At 42.3% G+C, this 24349-nt stretch overlaps 1 protein-coding gene across 6 annotated transcripts in view; it reads left to right on the top strand.

The window, feature by feature from the left end:
- LOC128610374 (adhesion G protein-coupled receptor L2-like) overlaps nt 1–24349 on the top strand; it is a 142396-nt gene that overhangs the window by 27806 nt on the left and 90241 nt on the right. For all 6 annotated transcript variants that reach the window (XM_053629644.1, XM_053629643.1, XM_053629642.1 and 3 more), the window contains exon 2: nt 3917–4142. In XM_053629644.1, the coding sequence (XP_053485619.1) occupies nt 4067–4142 (76 nt within the window). In that variant the 5' untranslated portion in view covers nt 3917–4066. The remainder of the gene's footprint in view (nt 1–3916; nt 4143–24349) is intronic.

Raw genomic sequence — 24349 nt, 5'->3', positions numbered from 1 at the left:
ACAGGGCGTGAGAGTTGAGTGCTAGCTATGTAGAAACAACTGGAGGAGCATGCTGAAAGATGATGGTTAATGATTTAGAACCATATCTTGAACATCCTACACAGGAATTTAAATGCATAATGTTGTTCCTGTACAGTCTACTCCTGGCACGATTCCTATCATCCAGTTGCTGTCAGGGCTTTCACTGACTTAATCCGATGATTAATGCACTAGTCACGGTTCATTACATAAGTGTTTAGGTCTATATGTTGAGGAAATTTGCCCATATGGCTTCCAAAAGTCTTTAAAAGACAAATGACCTCAAACAAGAAAAGTTCTGGAGTTTTTGATATTGGACACCTTTTTTTTTTTTTTTTTTAAAGACTCTTGGCTGCTTTCCTCAGTGTTGTGTCCAAAGCTGACATTACGTAGTGTGTGACCCTCAGCGTTCTCAGCGGTTTTTGTTCTACATTTTAAATACCTCAGGAAACAAAAGAAGCCTCCACCTGCTCGGGACTCGAGAACTGAATTCATTAATGCGGTTTAAAATTCAGTCCGCTGTATGTTAATGATGAGTCTGTCCCTGTTTCCATCCAACTTTATCCTTCCTTTCTGTATTTTTTTTTTTTTTGTTCACTGCTGAAAATATCTCTCTGCATTGAGAGTGATCTGGGCAGAGTGCGTATTTAGGCTCATTATAAAATAATCAGGATAGTTGATGAGAGGGCTCACCAGAGGAGATGTGGTGAGGGTTTTTTTTTTTTTTCCTCTTTCTTTCCTCATGACTCACACTTCAAAGTGTGAATTTCAGTGGGCGAGCCAGACGATTCAGAGCCCACGGACTCCCAACACTCGACGCAGAACCGCAGACGAGAAGTGGAAGGAGAATTGGGAGGGACGATGAAGTCGGTTTACCGAGATGAAAGAATGATTTGGTTTGTGGGTGGATGTTGGTGTGTTATAGATATATATATAACGTATATATTTTGGTGTGTGTATGTGTATGTGTGTGTCCTTGTCAGGGACTATGAATGCGCGGGGCAAGCGAGGCCGACACATCATCCGTCTTCGATATTTGACATATGTTATAACGAGGCGCCGCTTCCCATGGGTCTCAGATGGTAACCTTTGCCAATGCAGACAAAGCAGAACGGGTTTGTTTGAGCGTCCCCGTGAGATGAGGGACGAGACAAAAAGCAAAAAAAAAATAAAGGAGTGTTAATGCAGCCTTTTCATGTTGCTGGACAAAGCAACCCATTTGGTCATCTCTGCCATTCTGTATAATTATTCGATTGACAACAACAGGCTAACCAAGTAGCAACTTGGCACATGACCTAATTAGCTTGACAACATGGACCAGACTGTATCTACAGCAGGTGAGCTCGAAGTGCTCGCGAATACCCAGTTTTGACGATTTAGCGAGGGAGACCGCAAGAGACAGCTCAGCGGAGACGGGCCTGCGTGCCAGCTGAGCGCCGTTGAATAAAAGAAGCGTGGATTATGTTGGCAGCTGATCCAGACTTCTCATGTTTATGTGTGTGAGTGGGGGGGGGTATAATCATCTCATAAAAGTACTAAAAGGCATTTTGCTGGGTTTTTTCACACTCCTTTGGACGTCTGCAGTTGGTCTGCAGGCTGTATTTGTGATATTGCTAGCACGGGTCAGAGGCCACCAGTACAAAAAGCGAACCTCTGAACTTGAAATGCATGGCTTGCTCTGGCTCTCGGAGCTCGGAGCAAAACGTGAACGTTACTAATGATTTGTTTATGTCCTCCGCTTTCTTTATTCCAGCCAGTGTTTACACAGCTTAAATTTCTGCCAAAGTTCCCGCAAAACTTTCCTATTGTGTCTGGGTTTTAGTCATAACAATGGTCAGGGAACTATTTCGAGACTCTCAAATGAATTCTTAACAATGTACAAGGCTCATTTACATTTTTTTATAAAATAGCTAATGTCCACTTGTGCAGAATGAATTAATATTCACTAATCATTTTTTTTTTTAGATGAAATCGGTTCACCCCGAGTCCAGTCATGACTTATACAATTGTCAATAATAACTAATAACAATGTTAATTTATTACGATTCAACATTCGTAGCATGGAGGAGCCAATGACTCCAAGCACAACAGAGTCTTTATGCTTTCACATATGCAGCGTTTACGCCATTTGAATAGAACCCTGCTGCGTCTCAGACTAACACAACCGGTCCGAGAGCGTCTCAACGAAGTGGTCTTGGTCGTCTTCCAAGTGAACTCCGCAGTGAGAAAGTGGTTTGACCCTAAAATCGACCTGACTGCAGGAAGTGAAGCAAACATGGCCTGTATTGTGTATTGTGTATTGTAATGTGTTCTGAAATAAAGAATAAAAGGCTGAAATGTAACAAATATTGGTGGTTTAATGGATAACAAGTCTGCCGTGCACCTCCAGGGTTGGAGGTTTAATTCCTGCGTCTACCCTGTGCGCGCACGCGAGTTTGCATGTTCTTCCCTGGCCTCGACGGTTTCCTCTGGGTACTCCAGCTTCCTCCTTCAGTTTAAAGACATGTATAGGCTGAGTGGCATTTCCAAATTGTCTGTAGTGTGTGAATGGATGTGTGAGCGATTGTGCCTTGCGATGGGTTAGCGTCCCGTCCAGGGTGTCCCCTGGATCGTGCCCCGAGTCCCCTGCGACCTTGTGTAGGATAAGCGGTACAGAAAATAGATGGATGGAGGTGCGTTTTCTTTGGTGCTAACCACTAAGCCACCATGCCCCCTCCCCCCTTGCAGTTCCTACTTATTCAGCAAATGACATAATGTCAACACGGCTAAAATATCACTTCAACACTTTATAGATCAATCAACATAGACACATTAGCTGATTAAATCTACAGTATGACGTGGACCATATAGTTAAACTCAATCACTGTTGTTGGCTTATCGCTAACTGTCGCTAACAAGACACATGTTTATTGAGGCGTTCATATTTCCTACTACTTTGTAGCTTGGGCTCGAAAACGACGTAGTTCTTATTCCCGACGTCCCACGTCAGAGTTAAGTCAAACACCTGGCTGACATGCGCTACGCCGCTTTTCATCTAAAGTCGTTTGTTCACCAGGTCTTGAGAGTCAGGCTCCGTTTTACACACATTATGTTTTGTCTGCGTAAATCTCGTAGCACGTGTTAGCGTTTGGTTTTGGGGATGGAAAAAAAAAAAAAAAGATCACTTTTCTTCATTCGAACTCTAAACTCATATAGGAGATTTGATATCAATTCCATGCTCCTGGCATTGGTTTACCGTTGATGGTCATCAGTCATGACAGTGATTTGTTTGGCATATTGGAGAAAATCTGTGTGTTGTTTTGCGTTGCATTGAACTCGAGTGAACTCGGGAAAAACCGATTCTCATCTAAAAAGTCGCTGACTGTTTAATATTGTCTTGGCAGAGCCGAGTAATCCACATACGCTCGTTCGAGTCTGTTCCTTTAGGCCTTCCTTTGTATTCTCGTGTCCGTTTTTAAAATGACACCTGAAAGCTGAGTTGAATTAGACTTTTTTTTTTGTTTTATTTTTTTTTTTTATTCTGTACAGATGTTGCTCGTGGACATCATTTATTCAGTTCAGTTCTCCAGAGCGTTAAGAGCAGAGAGTAAAAGAGCCCATCAGATAGAGGACCATTACGGCCCAGCGTTTCAGCCAAAACAGTCTGCTGCATGTTTTGCGTTTTTATTTTTGCACAGACAAAATATATCGTTTGTTGATTTTAAACAGATGCACATTTTTTCCCCCTGTCGTCATTTAGTGTGTGCCGATCGTTTGCTTCTTTTATGTCGTACCGTGTCACTGTGTAAAGTGTTAATGGGGATGGATTAACACAGTGAAACTTGGCTGTGTGGGGAAAAGCAGCTGGTGTAACTCTTACCGTTCTTCCGTTGTAATAATCAATCTATGGTGCTTTCAGATGGAAGATGACCGGTGAAGGTTTTCGCCGAACGACCGCTCGCTGACGTTCGCCGGGCCTGGATACATTTTCTTCCCCCACGTTCGTTCCCTCTCATCAGTCTTCAAACAACTGTCATTGTCTGGCATCTGGAGGATCTTGAAGAACAAAATGGCTGCTTCACTGTGTAAATGTCCCCTGCTGTACGGCCTCCTGTTCCTTCTGGCCTTTTCTCAGTGCTCTCAAGGTAAGATTTTATTCCCTTTCTCTCTTCGCACAAATTTGGATTTGTTCCGTCAGACTCCTGCCACACTCTCAATACACTCTCAAAATCATGGCACACACCTGATATTTATTTCAAATTTATTTATTTTTGCTCACAAAATAAGCGAGGATGCTAAATTCGAAGCATCTCATGCTTGTACCGCCGATGCGTTTAGATGTTGTTTATGGGATTAAAGGGGAATTTTACACTGCTTTTCCACGTTATCCTTAAGGGCTCGCAATCATACACTTTCAGTTGGGACTAATCCGGTTAAATCACGCAGATTAACTCGGAGGAACTGCCATAATGGCAGATGAGGTTGAGTTCGAACATGGGTAATTCCCCCCCCCCCCCCCCCCCCCCCCCCCCATAATCACCCCTTCTCCTGCATCTCGGCACACAAAATGTCTAACTTGGCCGGCAGCCAGAATGACGAGTTTGGGAGGTGATACAAATGTTTGTAATGCTCTCCTAAGAAAACAGCGGCGTTCATTCATTCTCGCTGCGACTCCTCGAGTTTGATTAGTACGTTTGGTTGTAATTACAAGTTCGGCCACGGAATCCTCCCTTCCCCCCTTTTCTCAAAACCACATTCGCACACATACTCGCACGCGCCATCATCTCATCCCATGTTGATGTGTTTGCAGAACAACAATTATTTCTCCCTGCTCTTTCCCAGGCTTTTTCCCCCCCCTCATTTTTTTTTTTTTTTTTTTTAACAACAAAGCTGATTTAATCATACACGTGTGTGCCAAACATTGATTACTGCAAAACACAAGTAAAAGAGGCTCACTTTATAGCTCGTTCCCCACACACACACATACACTTTCCTTGTTTTTTCACACTGTTGTGGCTTTCTATTTTGGATGGAATTATTCATCATCGCGGTGGGAAATAATTCTGTTTTGTTTGGTGCGGAGCAATTGGCAGGTTTCCCCTCATGATATTTGCAGAGCTGGCAGATTTCGAACTTTTCATGAACATAAGCTTTAAACCAGAAAATAAAAACATTGCTGTTGGATAAGAGCTAGATCTTTGCGCCTGCCTTTTTTTTTTTTTCCCTTTAAAGCACTTCCTTTGGTATACAGGTTTTCAGTTTCAGTTGATGTGAAAGTTCCAAGCTTCGATGAATGATCATTCAGTCCGTCAATACAGGAATGTGTGCGTGTGTGTGGGTTTCACCGAAAACAATGTCTTATCCATCTACGAGCCATTTACCTTCCCCCAGCCTACTCGCTAGACTTTTTGTTTTTTTCCAAACATAAACCGCATTTCTTTAGAGGCCCTTTGCGAAAGGAGGCCTCTCGGTAATTGCGTCTCATTTTGTGGCTGATGATGGTCTTTGTGATCGGCTGTATAAAACCGTTCTTTTGAAAACTCTTGATGACATTCTCAGTAAATGCTGTTTTCTCTTTCTTTTTTTTTTTTGTTTGTTGCCTAGACGCAACACCACACTTCATCATTTTAAGGGACAAATATTAGTAGGACACCAGCCCCCACTCAGGATGGCAGTATCTTCTTGTTCAGGAATCTCGGCAGTACGCCACACTTTGAGCGTTTATAGCTAGCGAGCCTTTGTGGCTAATGATAAAAATATATAATCCTTCATAGCTACCTGACATGGTGCGTCTTGATAATAACAGAGTGGTGCTTCAGAGTGCTTTTAACGTTCTGCTAAGTGATAAAAGGTGGCATTGCTGGATGCAAAGCCCCCTCCTACCCCTCTGTTGGAGAGCCCTAATCCTTGTCAGACGTACTCACAACTTTTGTTCAGGAAAACTTAAACACGCCTTAAAGAGCTGGATCACGATGGGGGATCCGAGTTCCTTAGCGATGGCCGAGTTCATAGCTAGCGACGTTGACGTCACAGCACAAACACGGGGCATCCTTAAAGGTGTGTCTCCAGCATGACTCTGCCTCCTGCCATGCCGGTGGAAATCTGCATAATTACATTCTTTAAAAGCCTTTGTGCTGTGTGTGTGTTGTACCAGACACCAGGGCATGTTTCATTCGAAGCCCTGCAGCGTGATCTAGCTGCATCGTTTGAATGGCCGGACTGCAAGGCCAGCACAAAGATGGATGAAATAAATCTCCATCGTTTCAGCGCTGACAAGAATGAGCGCTAATTCCCGCAACCGATGTTTGTTATGCGTTTTCAAAAAGGTTTGGATGGCAGACAAAAGGCTGGGAGCCGCCTGCTCAGCTTGGGTTCGGCTTGGTTGCCAAGTCCGTGTGAGCAGTTGGAAAGAAGGAGGTGTTTTAATATATTGTGGAAATTAAGGAGCTTGAGAATTCAATTGCAGCGGTGTAAATGGGTAGAAAACACCTGCCCCTTGTGACACAGATACTGTATTTCATGGCTGCGACAAAATATTTCCCTTTTTCTAAAATAAGCTGACATTCTCTTCAGTGTTTAACAGGATATTGGTTGTGCTACAAAAAAATAAATAAATAAATAAAAAATTCACAAGGCGAACGACTAAAATCCTGTCAAAGAAACCAACAAGAGCATACAGAAGCCAAAGGAAACCACACGTTATTTGACACAACCAATGGAATTCTTGGAATTGGATCAGATAAATTTTTATGAACTTTGACTTGTAAAAATATATGAGGAAAAGCGTATTAAAACAGACTGCGGCTCCTGGAGGGGTTCCTGGTTAGCAGCCGGCGATGTTGACTTTATACACTATGGCTGTAAGGTCTAATAACCTTGCTTTTCTTCAAAAAGTGCCGTCACTGCGCCACTGAGAAGGGAACTTAACTCAGACTGCTCCAGGGTGCTGCACTGTGCCACCCCTATGTGCCCTACCGCTCAAATAAATCAGTGACCCTCCTGTTATTAAATAAAGGTTTTTAAAAAATTGAACGGAGAAGACCAGACCTATAAATCCACAACTCTCAGATGGCCTGACAGCACTTCCTTCCGAGAAGGGCTTACGGCTCGCTGGAGCTCACTAAGCAGTGGGCCAGTATTTCTAGTTCTCATTACAAAAAGAGAGTGAGCTATGCATCTGTTCTCCGCCATAAATGTCCACTCCGTCATCCTGCTTTTACGCCCCATTCGCTTTTGTTTTGTTGTAGCGTCTTTGTCGCCCAACCCTGAATCATAAGGGTACGCAATGGTGGCGTGATGTGAATTATCACCGTATTGCCCTGAGAGATTCAGATGGGAGAGTTAAGCAATACACTGACAAACCAAGTACAAGCACACAAGAAATATGATTTATCCATTTCAGCCCGGTGGAAATCATCCATGAAACAAGAATAGCCCTATCTGCTGCGCCGCAATCCGCCCATGACGGACTTGTTAGCACCGACGATCCTTTGCACTGTGACGAGCTTTCCAGCTGGCATCGCTCGGCGTCGAGATGCAGATTCCTGTCGTGTCACCGAACAAGCTTATTCAGAACAAGACACGTCTTGTTTTCAGTGCACTTGTTTTGTAAAACTTCTCACTGATCTTTATTATCTCACCCCTCCAGCTGGAATTAAAGCAGATCATCACTTCCGCAGAGGAAAAAAAAAAAAAAAAAGATCCTGATTAAAATGTCTATCACTTCAGAGATCGACCGCTTTAAGGGCTTTTTCTATTTGGTTTTTTTTTTAACGTGGCACCAAACGCGGCATGAAAGGCCTCGATTTTTAAACACCGAACCTTTCAGCGAAGGGGAAATAAAGTCACTTTTGAATAATAAAAGCCAGCTGAATATGCTAACTGAAGTGTATTTAGGCAAATACACATAAAACGATTCTCAATATTCACTGAATCGTTTTCAGCTGACAGACCCGTTCTGTGATAGAGCGCTTTCTCTAACTCGGAACAAAGCCGATAAAGCGCCGCAGAGAATGAAAAATCATTCTGATGCACTGCAAGCAAAAAAAAAAAAAAAAAAAAAAAAGCTGCGAGATTTTTAAACAATGCCATCCAGAGGAGCTATTGAGCTGACTGAGAGGAAATCTTGTTTTCTTTCTCTCTCTCTCTCTCTCTCTGTCTCTCCCCTCCTCCGTACAGGAGAATGAAATGCAATACCGGCCTGTATGTGGTCAATCTCAGATTTAGAGAGGAGTCAGCCTGAGCAAACTGAAATCAGCACGTTAAACCAGGAGGATTTAAAGGCCTGCCGCTCTCTGCCTCAACCCATCTTTATTATTTGTTTACATTTGATTGTAAAAGAGCTTGATTTTTACACCCGGGTGATGAACAGGCGCTGCATCTAATGGGCCGCGAGCCACCGCTCTTGGCTGTTTGATTCCAGGGACTTAAGGCTCACCTTAAATCTTAACCCTGCCGTCACGGGCTCCGGTGTGTAAGCGACGAGTTTGCACATGAACACGTACAGAAGCTTTTTCCACGGACCAGGGGTTTTCTTTAAGGCCTTCTGCACGCAAAACAAAGCGCCGTCTCGCTATTATTCCTGCGATCGTCTTTGTACGAGAGTTTAAAAATCCAGTAAAGCACAGAATACCAAAAGAACAATAAAGCACACTTTGACAGTAATGTAAGCTCTCCGAGTCACTTTTGTCCATCCTGTGCTTGCTTCTCTTTTGTCAGCTGCATTTATTTATTTATTTATTTATTTATTTTAATGCATAGGAGAAGCTTTTAACTTTAATCAAGTTGTCAGGATGCGCTCGCGACAATAGGACGTAACTGTGCTCGTAGAACAATATTTACACGACGCGGGGTTCGTCGGAGACGTAGTCGTGAAAGAAAATACGCCTTCATTTAATAACTGCCTCTCTTGCTGAGATTTCTTTATTAAGCTCGCGTTGTTGCGAGAGTGGGACAAGAGACGAATAACGCGGCGCGCATATATGGAAATGCTTGTAATGAAAATAGGCAATATAGATTTCCGTTCCGCCGGAAATTTCGTTCGCGGACAGAGTGCCGAAGACAACGGCGAAATGAAAAGCGCATTATGTTTCAGGAGGTATAAAATTAAATTGCTTTTTTTTTTCTTTTCTTTTTTTCCAAATTCGACCGTATTTGCTGCAAGACCTTATTGCCTTCATTCTCATAATGGAATCACAAAGCTTTAACTGGAACATGCGTTTAGACTTTAAATAGTCTATAAACCCCCACCCCCCTTGTATATATATATATATATATATATATATATATATATATATATATATATATATATATATATATATATATATATATATATAAAAACAGGCACACGGGCATGAATTAATTACCATAGAAGTCGGAAATACATCCGGTTTTATGTGAAAAAGAAAAACAGCGACACAGACAGTGTTGATAATATTGTAACAGTGGAATGCTAATTGGACAGAGACGCGGTTTCAAAGCCGGGTCGATCTCGTCGCAGTGTGGCATGCACTGTACTCGTAATTCATGTGGGCTGCAGCCAAGCATGATGTCTCCTTTTCTTCCTGAGCAGGAGTGGAATAAAAGGTCACACGGGCAAGGGTCACCTGCTAACAAAAGAATCGGAAGGACTGGTTTGCAGGTAAAAACATACCCTGATAATCCGGCCCACTGCAGCTCAAGAAATGCAGCCAGCACTCCGTGAAAGGGGAGGGAGAGGTGAAAAAGTGTGCTTGAACAGAAAAAAGAAAAAACGCACAAAGGCTGTTCTTGTTTGATTTTCACTGTCACCGTTGACCTCTCCATGTAGCATATTCCCTGAGTGAGTGCCCGGGGCCGAGGGGCCGACTCCGCCGTGCATTACCGAGAGATCCGGCCTGTTTTTCATTTCTATGCTTCTGCGACGGTGTGTGTAAGGGGATGATCACACTTAACCTTTATGTTCTGTTGCCATTTCCATTGAAATGGCAATGTTTTTCACTTAAATGGAAATGGTGTTTCACTAAAACGTGCAATGATTTGAGTGGTCTGCAATTAAGACGAAATTCACACGGCGGTAATTATTTTTAGCCGAGAGTAGCGATGAAAGAAGAGGAGACATGAGTGTTAATGATGAGACAGCACAGTATAAAACATTTTTACAAAGGTAATTTACACGTTAACACTCACACCTGAACACACACCTGCCATTACCTGGAGCATCCGGTTCAGTCTGTGGTAGCCAGTGCCCTGTTCTTTACCACCATGCGCTTGGGAGGTGGAATTACCCCCCCCCCCTCCCCCTCCCTCCCCCTCCCCCTCCAAACCCCTATTTGGGGGGTATTTCTATTGATATATATATATATATATATACATATTTACAATATAATACTAATAATTAGCTAATACTAATACTGAAAAAATTGACATGAGATTAACACGAGTTAAAATAATACATGGTCATTATTTCCATATTTAGAAAATATATTGAGAAAAGGGAAAAAAAATAAAAAAAATTATTCAATACTAACAAGAGGGTTCAAATAATTTTTGTTTTTTTCCAGCTTGGCCTTCCACTTTCCATATATGGTCATTATTTCCTGTTGTAATTAATTAGTCCCACCTGTTACTTGTTACTTCTGTCTAGTATTAAATCCTCTGCTGTTTCTCTCGTAAAATGCTAAACTGCTTTGATAAAAACTGTATTATCAAGCACTAATTCGAGGTTTTTACGTTTTCTTTGACCCTGGTTTGTTTTGGGTTTTTTTTTTTTTTTGCATATAGGTTACCCAACGTTTTTGTTGGCCTTAGTTTTGATCAGGTTTCCTATATAAAACCCGTTAAACTGCCACTTTTGCGTCCCGCCTCAAACTCCTACGCCTGCACACTACACAGGGATGCTCACAGAACTAGGCCAGCTGCAATTCTGGATTTTATCCCCCAACCCTCTTTCCAAAACCACCTGGATATTGAAAGGAAAATGGCGAGGGACCCTTATAGTACCCCAACGTTCCACTGACATTTAAATCCCATGTATCTGCAGCAGGCCTCTCGATTTAGACGTTCGTCTGTCTGCTACATGCAGAGAGGCTCTTCTCGAGCTCCAACAGGGATTCAGAGAAATCCTCTTTAAAGTGCAGCTCAATACAGCATTCACACTTTGGGGTTTTTAAAGCGTTTGCACGTAATGAAAATCAGACAATATGTAGAACTCTCCGTGTTACCCTAATGCGGTAGATGATTAACATTCTTAAGGCCCTGAGCAGTTTACACATAACATGCTTTGCTTCACATGGTTCACAACACCCCCTTTCGGCGTCACGGTTCGATTCATCTTTGACGCAGAGGGAAAATATTACGCTCCTTATTTATTCGGTAATCTGCAGGACACACTTGGCCGACCAAGAGGCCCGCTGAGGGTTTAATAAGAAACGTAAACAATGACCTATGGATCAGTTTTTAATTATTAACTTCCTCCGGTTCCGGTCTACTCCGTGAGTGTCACACTGTCATAAGGCCTGCGCCTGTGGGGCACACACATTCCAACATGACACTGTTTCTTCAGGTGTCTCCGACAGATGTTTGCCTTTGCAGCCGTTTGATTTTTCATCACCCGCTTTAGGTTAGGTGGTAGGTTGTGCTGCTAACTCGCGTATCTCCAAGGTGTTAATAACTATCCAAAAGTGGAGAGCTCTTGGACGAAACAGATTTCGATTAACACACATTTCAACTCGTCATGGAACACTGACAGATGTGCGATTCGATCCTGCGGTGCAGGATTCAATTCTGCCACGTATGCTGACTTTATGTTACAGTGCTTCATTACATTCACCATCTGTGAAAAACTAATAATGTAATTATAACAGTACAGCATAGCTTGGAGCATCCCGAAAACCCTATAGATTATAGTTTTTAATTATTAATTTTACTACGAAGTAAATGAGTAACTGTGATTAAATTTCATTCCAGTGGCACCACGGGGTTGTTGTACAACACATTTTTCATACGCGCTATAAAGTGTTAATTGAAATTGTGTTTCGTCCAAATGAACCGGAGACACTAATCTGTAGTTAAAATGATCTCATTTAATCTCATTAATGCTAACAGCCTCGAAGAGCGTCCGTTTATTATTAGCACTTTTAGGAGTTAAGGACACCTCCAATGGCACTGATGCTGATCCTGAGATCTTTTAAATTAATTGTTCATGTGAGACTTAACGGTCAAATAAAAAAAAAAGTATATATATAGAAAGGAAATGCCTTATTTAGCCGCATGAGATCTTTCCTGTCTGGAGCTTCATTAATAGATGATAATCCCTCACTGTTCTGCAGGCTGAAAGAAGCACTCAGGTCAGATGTCCTGTGTGCTGCTGAAACACGAGTCTGGTGGTGATAATTTACAGCACTTACCTTTAGTCCGGGCTTATTCGTTTGTAGTTCAGAGTACAGCACTTTTTTTCTTGGCCAAACGGATTATCAATCCTCTCAATATAACGAGAAGAGTTTAAATGATGTGCAAAAGCAAAAAACTAAACAAAAAGTCCACTGCGATTGAGGCTTCTGAGCTGAATATGAATATGGTGGAATATGGAATAATGTGGAAAGTTTCAAATTAAGGATTCATTTTATAGAGATACTGTTACCAAGTATCACTCCAAAGCCATGCTCATTTACTTGCACTTGTACTTGTAAAAAAAAAATAAAAAAAAGCTCCGATACCAACATCCGATACCAGGTGATGCTATGTCATGTAAACCGAGCGTATGTTGTCACAGACGATACTAAATAACCAGGATCTGAGGGATATTTTACGACTTGGCAAACAAAAGAAAAAGTGTGGTCTGTGAAGATATCGAGAGGAGGAACTGTATCATCTTCATACAATCCAAGTAATCTGACAAAACATCTGAAGCATAACAATGAGCATGAGGAGTTCATTGCTAGCAGAATACAGCAGCAACCAAGTGAAAAATAACAGCGCTTACTCAGTATGTCGTTCATGATGATCAGACATTATCGGTCATTGACGACGAGGAATTCCAATGCAGTGAAAACGAAACCACACTTAACTACTTATAGCTGTACGGGAGGGCTTCTCCAACGTGCGACAAAACCCGCTTTTCTCCACTACAACCCTAGTTGATCCACGGTAACTCATTTAGCTAGCTAAAGGACGTCACGATAAATCAACGCTCCAAGTTATAAAGAACTTTTACTCAGAAAATGCCATTGATGCATCCCAGCTTTAAAGCTCTTTCCCTAGACTTGTACACAAATGGTAGCATGACTAAAATCTACTGGTATGTCTCAATGAGCTCCCTAGGTCAGTAGTCAAGGCACCCATCAGTGCGTCGGCCATTTTAAGGGCTGTCTCAATTGCAAAATCTGGAACGTTCGCTCCCTAAAAAAAATCCCCACAATGCAAAGCAAAAACCAGGGAGCATCGATGGTCACTATGTTCCCTTACAGGAAATGACATCATGCTTTCTGAAGCCTCTCAGCTCAAAAAAATAAACGGGAGACGAACTCTCAGCCAACTTTGTCTACAAATGTAAGTAGCGTGCAATCATTGTTGTATCTCTCAAACGATTACTCACGTTGGGAATTTTTAACTTTATTTGACGCTCTATACGGTTCATTTAAGTCTAATAACTTAAAGTGGTTTTTTTTATTTTTATATATATATATATATATATATATATATATATATATATATATATATATATATATATATATATATACACACATCCACTAGCTTGCTCGACATTAAGCTAACAAATTTATATGCCACATAAAACTTAAATATTTTTACGTTTGACATTTTTTTTGTGACGTTTTACAACGCGAATCGCCGGAATTTCAGTTCTCAGTGTCCCAACGTGTAGCGAGCCAGGGTCCTTACCAGTGCCCAAACACATATACTGTTTCACTACCTACTGAGCGAGGGAGCTGGTTGAGACCTAGCCTACCTCTCAACCAATCGCTCTATTGATCAATCTTGCCTGCTTTTAATATAGTTGTAGGTTACTGCAAAATACAACAGTTCCCCCATTTTTGTGTTAGAACTACTAAGTATTATCCCTTCGGAGAAGCAGGCACAATAAACTAAAGCCATCTCATTTCCCGGAACACTTCTAATGATTGTAATTTCTATGAGGTTTTGTGATGAGCCTTATTATGGATTACCTTCGTAATCCTTCGAGGATTAGAAGCGTGGGGTTCGTTATGATTCATCCTCTGCTCGGGAAGCTCTCACAGCCGGCGTGCAAGGTAGTGGTGGAGGTGGTAGACATGGTAAGTGACACCTGTTTAAAGCGAGAAGATATTTTGAACTTCTTGCAAATGATCAATGTTTTCTAGTTAGACTTTTCACAACTTGTCCGTCACCCAAATGATATATATACGCCTCCTTCCCTCTTTGCTTTCATTATGGCAAATGGTGTCATCAGACATGTTATCACCTTTCGATAAGTTGTTTTGAAGTGCGGTGAGTCAGCCGTAACCTCAAAGCAGCATTTATTTGGCATGAGATATATGCCACCCACGGCTTTTCTGCACGACGAGAGGTTTGCTTGAGATAGTGGCCAGTGCTGGCAGGCCTCTCTCACCTTTACCTGCAAATTTTAAGCTAAAAGCAAGTGGATTCCAGGAACTCACAGCGACACGACCTGCATTCGTACTGGCAAGTTCACCTGAGCGTCTGCCACGCTTAGCTTCAGCCGGAGAAGTAAAAGGGGGGAGAAAAGCCCACTTCTCGTTCAACAGACACGAATCAACATGCACAGTATGAACAAACTGTCTGTCACGCAGAACTTGTTGTTTTGCCAAGGTGTGTATCGTAGATATACGAAAAGAAAAAACTTTTGTCATGAATACAAATCAAGATTGACTGGAACCTGAGACAAAGTCATTGTTAGCAGCATGTAAGCTTGGTTGGGGGAACATCAGCCTCAAGAAAATGGACTCTGGCCACAGATCGAGCTCCCGGGTTTTTCTCCATTGCTATTTCCGAACGCATATATCGGAATTTCAGAGTTCTCAATAGCACCTCGACGGGAAGGCTGGTTTTAGCCTTCGGGGTTAGTCATCTCATCTCTTGGCTTCCTACAGTAACTGCTTACCACAAGGTAGTGCAGCATGGCATGAATGTTACATGAGATGGCAGGGCAGCCGCACTGTGCCTCTGACATGGCTAGACGTTTCCTCAGTGTAATGCCAGTCCTCTGCTGACAATTACCCCCTCAAATCCAGGCTGTTCACATTTATTGTGGGTTAGCAGCTCACCCTAATAGCACGCCATTATGCCATATATTATTACTGAAATAGTCCAAATTGTTTTGGTGCCATATTTTACTTGTCCAAAAGTGCAGAGTTGACGTTTAGAAATTGGAGGTATATCAGAGTAAAAGAGTATGTATGTATCCCCCATACCCCCCCCCCCCCAACAGCTAGATACTTTGGGATATGTTTATGTTTTTTTCCCTTTGTGCCAAAGGGATTTAGCACACTGATTTGTGGAATTAATTCGAGCCTTGTTGATCATGTACACAATGCTTCTTTCTGAGACGTAATTATCTGCTGTATGCCAAGTTGAGCTAAGTCTTGCACCGAAGCTGAAAGAAGCTGAAAAACAAACACTAAACACACTCTTGATTTCCCTGCCTTCTCTAAACCGCTTAGAAACTCTTGACTTCATCTCATGTACAGTATTATAAGCTCTCCTTATTATGAAGGCTGGATTATGAAGGCATGAGCGCGATGGAGGTAGTGCTTAACTCTCAGACTCCCCCTTTCTTCCAAAAGATGTTGCCGGCTGGTAATATTGAGAATTGAATGACAAAGAAGACAAACAGTCATGAGGAGTCCCCGCTGTGCCCACAGTGGGGCCTCTCATCCTCCTTTAAAAAGACAACACTCCCTCCCTCTCTACATCCTTTCCCTTGAGAAATGTCTCCAGCAGTGGTTGGAGTCCAGGACAATGGTATAAGAACCCCAGGGAGACAGAGGGGCTGACTGCCGACAGATTTGCATGCAGCTGTTTGCCGTTTCCACAGCCACAAAGACCAATCAAAAGGGGCGTTAATAGAGAATGACAACCGTTACCCAATGCCTGGAGCCTGTGTTTGGGCTAGACCTCGCCCACACTGTTTGCCAAGAAGCGATGAGCATCAGATTTATCCGCTTCCCAGCACTATGTGGCATGCTGGTTCTGGGGATACAGTGTGAGAAGATCCCTGTGGGGAGCATGCAGCTACATCTAATTACATATAACATACTACATTCTACATCGACTTATCGGAGACGGGATTTTCTCTAAAAGGGATATCAATTGCTTCCTCAAAAACAAGCCATGGATTTCTAAGGGCATCAAGGTTATCTTGATGGGAAAAGGGTGGGAGACAGAGATGAGGCCAAGCACGTCTAGAAATATTTCAAGGAAAGAGAAAAAAGTGTAACAACTAAAAGAAAGACAAGGGAGGTCTGGCAATGTATGAGGATAATGACAGGATATAAGACAGTCAGAGGGCTAGGAGGTGAAGTGGATAAAGGAGAGGGCAAACAAGTTTAACCTATTCTTTGAACAAGATTGATGCCCCTCCCTCTCTGCTGACAATAACCTTGGCCACCGACCTCAGTCCGTTGACCTAGCTCCCTGTCCTTAATCGACTTTGGTCCACTGGCAGCTCACATAAATCCTCCCACACCTACCCCACTCTGGTCCATGAAAGAGAAAACAATTTCTTGCTCCAGGAATATCATGGACATGGTCAATACCACATCTAAAATCACACCCAGTCTATCCGTCACAGCCTTACAATGGGGAAGGGAGTCGAACATGCCTAGGTGCCAGATAACTTAAAGCCTGTACATGTAATCTCGCAAAGGTCTGTAATGAAGTAGTATCATCATGGAAAACCTCTTATATTATACTGTACATCAGGGGTGTCCAATCTTATCCAGAAAGGGTCAGAGTGGGTGCAGGTTTTCATTCCAACCAAGCAGAGAGTCTATTGAAAGCCAAGCTCAACTGATTAAATAGGTGGGATCAGCTGTGGCTCCTGTTTGATTGGAATGAAAACCTGCAGCCACACTGGCCCTTTCTGGATAAGATTGGACACCCCTGCTGGACAGCATCATCATCGACGTCCCACAGTATGAAAAAAATCTTCAAAAGTCTGGTCTTACAAAACCTCAAGACTTCACCTACAGATTACCAAGATCTGCTACAGTTTTCATATCACATAGATTTGAGTGATGCCATTTCATATCTGTATATATCTACATAGTCTACTCTCACAAGGACAAGGTCATGCGAATCGCGTTCTTTAACCTTTCCAGTGCGTTCAATACCATCAGCCCACTCTGTTGGGTGAGAGCTTAGCTCACTCTATCCAGGTTGGTGATAGCGTGATGAACTGGTTGTTGGATTATCTCACCATGTGGTCACATTTTGCTCGCCTTTCCAGCTGTACCTCGGACACGATAACGTGCAGGACAGGAGCCCTCTAGAGAACTGCTCGGTCTCGGTTCTTATGTACATTCTACACATCAGGCTTTTAGTGCAACCCAGAATCATGCCATTTCCAATAGATGCAGGAGGAATACGAGACTACTGGTGAACAGTTTTACCGAGTGGTGTAAAGAGAATCACCTCCCTCCCGCTCAATACCTGTAGGACAAAAAGAGATGGTGGTGGACTTTAGAAGGAATAAAAGATCACCACCTCCTATTTGTTTTCAGGGCACACATGTGGAGGTGCTGCAGTATTACATGTTCCTTTGGGTGCACATCAATGATCAGTGGGACTGAGGGGACACTCGGGTACTCCTCAAGAAGAAGTATGACGGGCTATTCTGTCTGAGGAGAATTGCTTCATTTATTGTGCACAGTGAACTCCTTTATTCCGACCAGTCCACAGTGGCGATTGTCCAGGGAGTGGGCATATAAAAAAGAAATCCGGACTGATATAATGACGAGTGTGACGGAGAAACAAGACGTGACTCCACCCATTTACTACACAGTATCGCAGTATATCTCAGAAATCATTGCACTCACCAGTTCATTCCTTCAAAGTGCAATATCGAACTTACTTTTACATCCACAATACGTGTTCTCACAACTATATGTACCCCCCCCACCCCAATCCCCCATCCCTCATCTGCTACCTGTCACTGAACTAAATGCACTTTAGCCCTGCTTTGATTATCTGTAAGCGAGAACACTTCATTATCACTGTTGCATAGTGCTCAGGATCATGCATACACATGCGATCAATATTCATTCATTTGAGTAGTGCTTTCTGTCTGGGTTTAAGATTAGGTCATACAAGGTAATAGTCATTCTTTCTTTTGTCTTAAGGTCAAAAGCTATTCTGTTCGTCAATAAACAAAAACAAATTAGGCGGCATTAAAACAAACCTTTGGTTGTCCCTGGCTGTGAGCACGGAAACGATCCATCATTCGTTCATCGATTCGTCTTCAGTAACCACTTTGTGCTGGCCGGGGTACCGGTAGTTACGGAGCCCATCCCGGGAACACTGGACACGAGGTGGGAATACACCCTGTATGGGACGCCATTGTGCCTCCAAGAAAACTAATTACTTAATGACAATACTGTACCTTCATCTTACCATGATAATAGACAACAATGGCCTTTTTCTCCCAGTAATATAATAATACAGCGTTCTATGCTCTTGCAGTATCAGCAGTATTCATTATAATGAACACAACAAGACCAACAATCAGCAAAGCTACACAAAGTTAAGCATGAATTCTTATTCTCACGGGTACTCATGGGTACCAACTAACTAATAAATAATTTACTAAAGGTGAAACTGGTGATATTTGCACATGCAACATTTTCAAAAGCAAATCTATAGCACTAATAATAATAATAAAAAAAAGAAGCCACTATATTTAACATCCAGCATGATGGCCATGACCAAATAATTGCAAATCATCTGCTATTTCCCAAACCCCCTTAGGTTACTCGCTCATCAGATGGGCTTTTTATTCAGCATAATCACCAATAAATTAAAATGAGCTAAAATAAGCATACAATAAGCATTTTAAGCTAGATATAAGCTAGATATTAACCACAGTTAATTCTATGGTGGCTTAACCAGCTATCGTTTATCATCCGCCGTCCAATATTGGAAGTTTAGCGCTCTCTTGTTCCTGTTCTTTGCTTAGTTTTCACTTTTGTGCTCCACTTTTATGTTTGTTTGGCAGCCAGGGTGTTTTTGAGCAGAGCTGAATTGATCACATGATGAAATCAGGTGTTTGACATCATCACACACCGGCCCATTTCCCATTCCTGGACGTATTAACTAAATCTCAGTGGGGGAAAAGGGCAAACTTTTCACAGGACTAAGACAAAATATGTGATATTTCATCAAAAAAAAAAAAAAGAGATTTTAATCTATATGTTAATTTTAAAGAACCTTTAGATGTAATGGAAAAGACCAATATAATAATCATGAAGTAGATGTATTTGGCTAAGCTCAGAGCTTATACAGCGCTGTAAATAAGGTAACCGCAGTCCCATGAGCATGGAGTTGTGCCGGCTGTGGGTCCGCTGGGTTTTGGCAGTTGCACAGGCTGCATTTTGGTCCTTCTGCACACTGATTGGTTCTTCCACTACCATAAGACCCAAAGTCTCTGATGGCGTACTACTCCCTCTCTGTCATTGTCCTCATTCTTTTATCAAATGCAATAATCTGAGCTGTTGTGCAACTTCCAATTTCAAGTATGCTGATAGGAAAACAACATTTGTATAATAGAGGGTGCTTACGGATCAAACAAACGAGAGCGATGTCCAGAATGTGCTTCATTGTGCGACTGTATTGGCTGCTGCCTGCTTGCCTGAGCTCAATAGGCAGCTTAGAGAGCGGGGCAAAAAGAGTCATAAGAAAAGCTACGATTCCCAGCCAGTGACCAGAATGCCTGATAAGGTCTGTGTCAATAGGCTGGGAGAAGAGGGATCATGGCCAATTATGTCAATGCCAGGCCAGTTGCCATGGCAAATCAGATTGCGCATCCCATGTAATATATTATTTACCATCAAGGGTACCCTGCTTAACATAATTTAATTTAAAACAGAAATGGAAATAAATAAAGATAACAAACTCATTTGGCTCAGACTTCAGTGTTGCTTCTTTCTTCTTGGGTTTTATTTTTTTCCCCTCTTTATCTGTGATTTTAACCGCTGCTGGCTAAACAGACTTGGCCAAGTTTGTAGAACTATGCAGGTACTCTGAATTAACTGGTGCTTTTGAACAAGAGAAAGGCCTACAGCCAATTCTCAGACTATTTTTTTTATACAAAAGGAATACGGTAGCATACAGAGATCTAACACAGCCATACAAGGAAAAATCCACAACGTTCTTGGCTCAATAGGAGTTCAGTATTTGGCAGGTTCTGCGATTTTAAGACAACGTACATGGTGACCTTGCCACTTGATTTGTTATAAAGCGGTAGTTGGAGGCATGTTGGCTGAACCCCCTCATACCGCACGACCGACCCCGCGTCTGATCTAAAGATGCAAGAATTGATGGTTACTAACCAAAAGGAAAGGAAATGTGTTTTTTAGCTAAAAACCTTTTTTTTTGTGTGTGTGTGTGTGTGTGTGTGTTCTCTGTAAGGCAAACGTCTTGGTTTGGCTCAGAAAGTCTCTCCGAGCTTCTGAGACATCTAAGCAGAGTTGCTTTCGACAGTTCCGTGCACTCGTACGGTAGAGCGGATGCAAATAAAACTTTCTTCAAAAATCGCAGCGTGACAGTCGAGATTTAGTGAGATGTGTTATCAGAAACAGTGGAGTGTTTTTCAGCGCTCGCGGCTGGCGGATTATGTTGACCCGGAGGTCGGGCTTGATAAACTGACTGCCTGATTCCGAATGGCATCGTAATTAGTTGTCAGAGATGGGTTCCCAGGTTAGTCCAGATACTCCCCTGTCCCTGTTATTGATTTAACTTTGTTTCTAGCCTCTGAGCCCTCGGAGACATGCATCTCGCACGGGGGAGGTTTGCACTCCAGCATCAGGCTTCATCAATTTCTAGGCCTTCTGTTGACAGCTGTTTGCGATCAGACCCCATACGTTTGATGGATGCGACTAGTTTTAGTGCCAAAAGAGATGGAGATGGAGGGAAAGGAGGGGCTCGGTGACGGGTGGTCCCGCACAAAGGCAATATGTTCGGCTTTGTTTTATCTCCTCCGAATTTGAAAACGCCATGAAACACACAGCCTGCCTTCTCTCTGCACAGCGTTAAAGTGTGATAAACCTGTCACACCCCACCATGAAGAACGAGCTTTCGGCTATTCATCAGTCTTTGTGGTGACGCGAGGGAGGGGTCAGGGTTAGTCTAACAGCCCACTGTTCCAGATGTGGATGGATCTCGTTATCCAGAGGCGTGAATCGCTCTGCTAGTTTGCAGTATACCGTACTTTATAGGGGTGAATCATTTATCTCTATCTGTATTTAAACCTGAAGTGACCATGGTCCAAACTGGAATGTTTATTTTTCTTTGTTTTCGGTAGATAATGCCAACGTCACTCGTGTTCATAATCTTTTTCACATAGATATCACATATCGATTTTTTTCTTGGTATCCAACTGTGGATTTTTCTAATGAACTTACTTGATTCCGTTTCCCAAAATATAAACTAGTAGATGAATTTAAACCACCGTGACTGCAGTTACAAGGAAGAAATGTATAAACACGGTAAATGCATACAGATCTACAAAACCTCCCACTCGCTCTACTTTTATTGTTCGTCCCGTTGGATCTCGGTCACGATGCACACCTCTAGTCTCAATCGGCTGCTTTGTGAACACTTCTCTTTAGAACATCTGTTCATTCTGAATAACATTTGGATTCGGTTACATCTCTAACACACTGGGAAGGTCCTAGCTTAGTAAATGGAGTTGTCCACGATGGTTAAAGTAACTGCCATCATGAATGCAGGTTTTTGGTAGTCTTCCAGTGGAGTGTCGGTAGAAGAAGGTACAGCAATAGGACTGTGTTGTTTTCAGCTTTCAAAACCCAACAGTCATTCCAGCACAGTGGAATCCAGACATTTCATGCTTTTTAGGTACTCATGAGGCATTCACCTGTATCAGTACAAAATGGATCCCAAGTGCCCGATGCCTTTCAAAAGGCCGGATACAATGCAAAAAAAGAAAAGAAAAAAGCTCTCATATTTTCAGTATACTACAGTTTCTTTTCCGTATTATGTAAATGAGATGTGATTGGGGCAATTGAGTGCTAACGGGCTCAGCTTACACAGCTTCAGACCAGACTAGAAACACACAGTAAGAAGTGAGAGAGAGGAAGAGTTTGGCAGAAGCACAGCAGAGGAGTTGAGTGCCAGGAGCTGGTGCTCATCAACACTGTAACTAAGGGTCAGCTATTATAGTATGGATGCACGTGTGTGTGTGTGTGTGTGTGTGTGGTGGTGGTGGTGGTGTCAGGCCCACGCTCATAATGGAATGGTGTAAGAGTTAGGGAGCTAAGTGAGCTGGTTACATGGAAGAACTGTAGAATGAATGGTGGAATGAAAAAGAACAGCGCATTGTTGTGGTTTTTTTTTTTGTATTTTGTATTTTTTTATTTATTTTATTTTCCTTTTTTTTTTTTTTTCTTTCTGCCAAGGCAACAGGCTGAGAGCAGGCTAATTGGAGAGCATGGTGCAGAAAACACAAATGGCAGCTGCCCCCTTTGGGACCGAGGATTGCCGCTAACGACTGTGATTATTGACAGTTCATTCCATCTCCTTATGCTTTCTGAAGCGAAAATGGAGCCGCTGTACCTTTTTTTTGTCTCTCCACTGCTGGGTTTCATAGCAGACCTGCACTGCACCACATACGGTGCGTACTATCTGAGAAGGAACATTTTGTTTGTTTCCTTTTTGTCCTTTTTCTCCACTTGAAGTAGCCACAGCTTGGCATTTACAAAATAACCCAAACTTTTCGAATCATTTGTTAAAGGGGAACACAATCGAGGCAACCAGTTAATTTTCCCCTAAGCATGGCTGTTTGGCTGCACCCACAGCTGTAGAGCACGGTATATAGATTTTCCCCCAGTGTGGACTCCAGACAGTCCTTCCTTTCGATCGGCACGACTGTAAAATGGATTAAATTACACTTCATGTGGCTAGGATTCATGTTCTCTTTCTTGTTCGCTCGCTTTGACTTTACCTTCTTAGTTTCCTCCCTTTGCCTTTGTATAACTCTTACTCTCTCACATACCTTTATAAAGTAGTGAAGAAGAAAAAAAGCGTGAACAAGTACACTTACTTTGTATGAGAAACCTTGAACACAGGCATGAGGTAGAGACATTTTTGGAGTTGAAAGAGAATAAATGTTGAGCACTTAAAGTGCTGTGAAACGTAAACTGTGCTTCTGAGATACAATGAGGAACTCATGACATGATGTTCTTGTGATATTGGCTATTTGAATTGGAATAAAACACGACAGAGCGTGATGTCGAGGAGCACGACTGCCTTGCACGTCCAGGGTTGAGGGTTTGATTCCCATCTCCACCCTGTGCACGTGGATTTCCTCCAGGTTTCCTCCCTCAGTCCTAATATATGCGTTGTAGGCTGATTGGCATTTCCAAACGCGTAGTGTGAGTATGTGTGTGTGTGATTGTGCCCTGTGATGGGTTGGCACGCCATCCAGGGTGTCCCCTGTCTTGTGTCCCGAGTCCCCTGGGATAGGCTCCAGGCTCCCTGCGACCCTGTGTGGTATAAGCGGTACGGAAAATATTGATGGATGGATGCGATGTTATAGCAAAACAATTAACAGTGGGGCCTGACATGAAGCAAAGTTAATGTTACCACCCAGAAGTGTATTATTTTTCACTAACAGCATGTCATACAGTGTTTAATTCCACATATACTACAGCAGTTTGCCAACAATTGCAATAGTTGATTATTTAAGAAAAGTCAGATCCTAATTTTGTATCTCTTTATCGTTACATTTAATGTTGCGCCATCGTCCCGTCAGTATCCGTTCCCTCAAATCCTTCTGTCCTGAAGACTTTGCCATGGTGGAAAAATTACTATTACTATTACAAAGTGCTGACACTGGAGACTCCTTCCATAACTGTTAAATAAACATCTCCTTACAGAAAACCTCACCGATGTAACAAGCATTTGTTTTTCTTTGCAACACGTTTTTATAAACTGTTAATATTATTAAACTTAAATTTGTTATTAGACTAAAAATGATACAAGTCCTTGTGAACGGGCTTTTATTATAGAAACGGTCACATATCAGAACAAGCGCGTTAATATAAACCTTTGATTTGAATGACAGCTGGCACAATTGTCAGAGCTGCTGTTATAGAAAATGAATAAACGCCTTCCGACCAATCAG

Source organism: Ictalurus furcatus, chromosome 7 (assembly GCF_023375685.1).
Source record: "Ictalurus furcatus strain D&B chromosome 7, Billie_1.0, whole genome shotgun sequence".
In the NCBI taxonomy this organism is placed as follows: Eukaryota; Metazoa; Chordata; class Actinopteri; order Siluriformes; family Ictaluridae; genus Ictalurus; species Ictalurus furcatus.
This window is presented reverse-complemented; position numbering and strand designations above follow the sequence as displayed.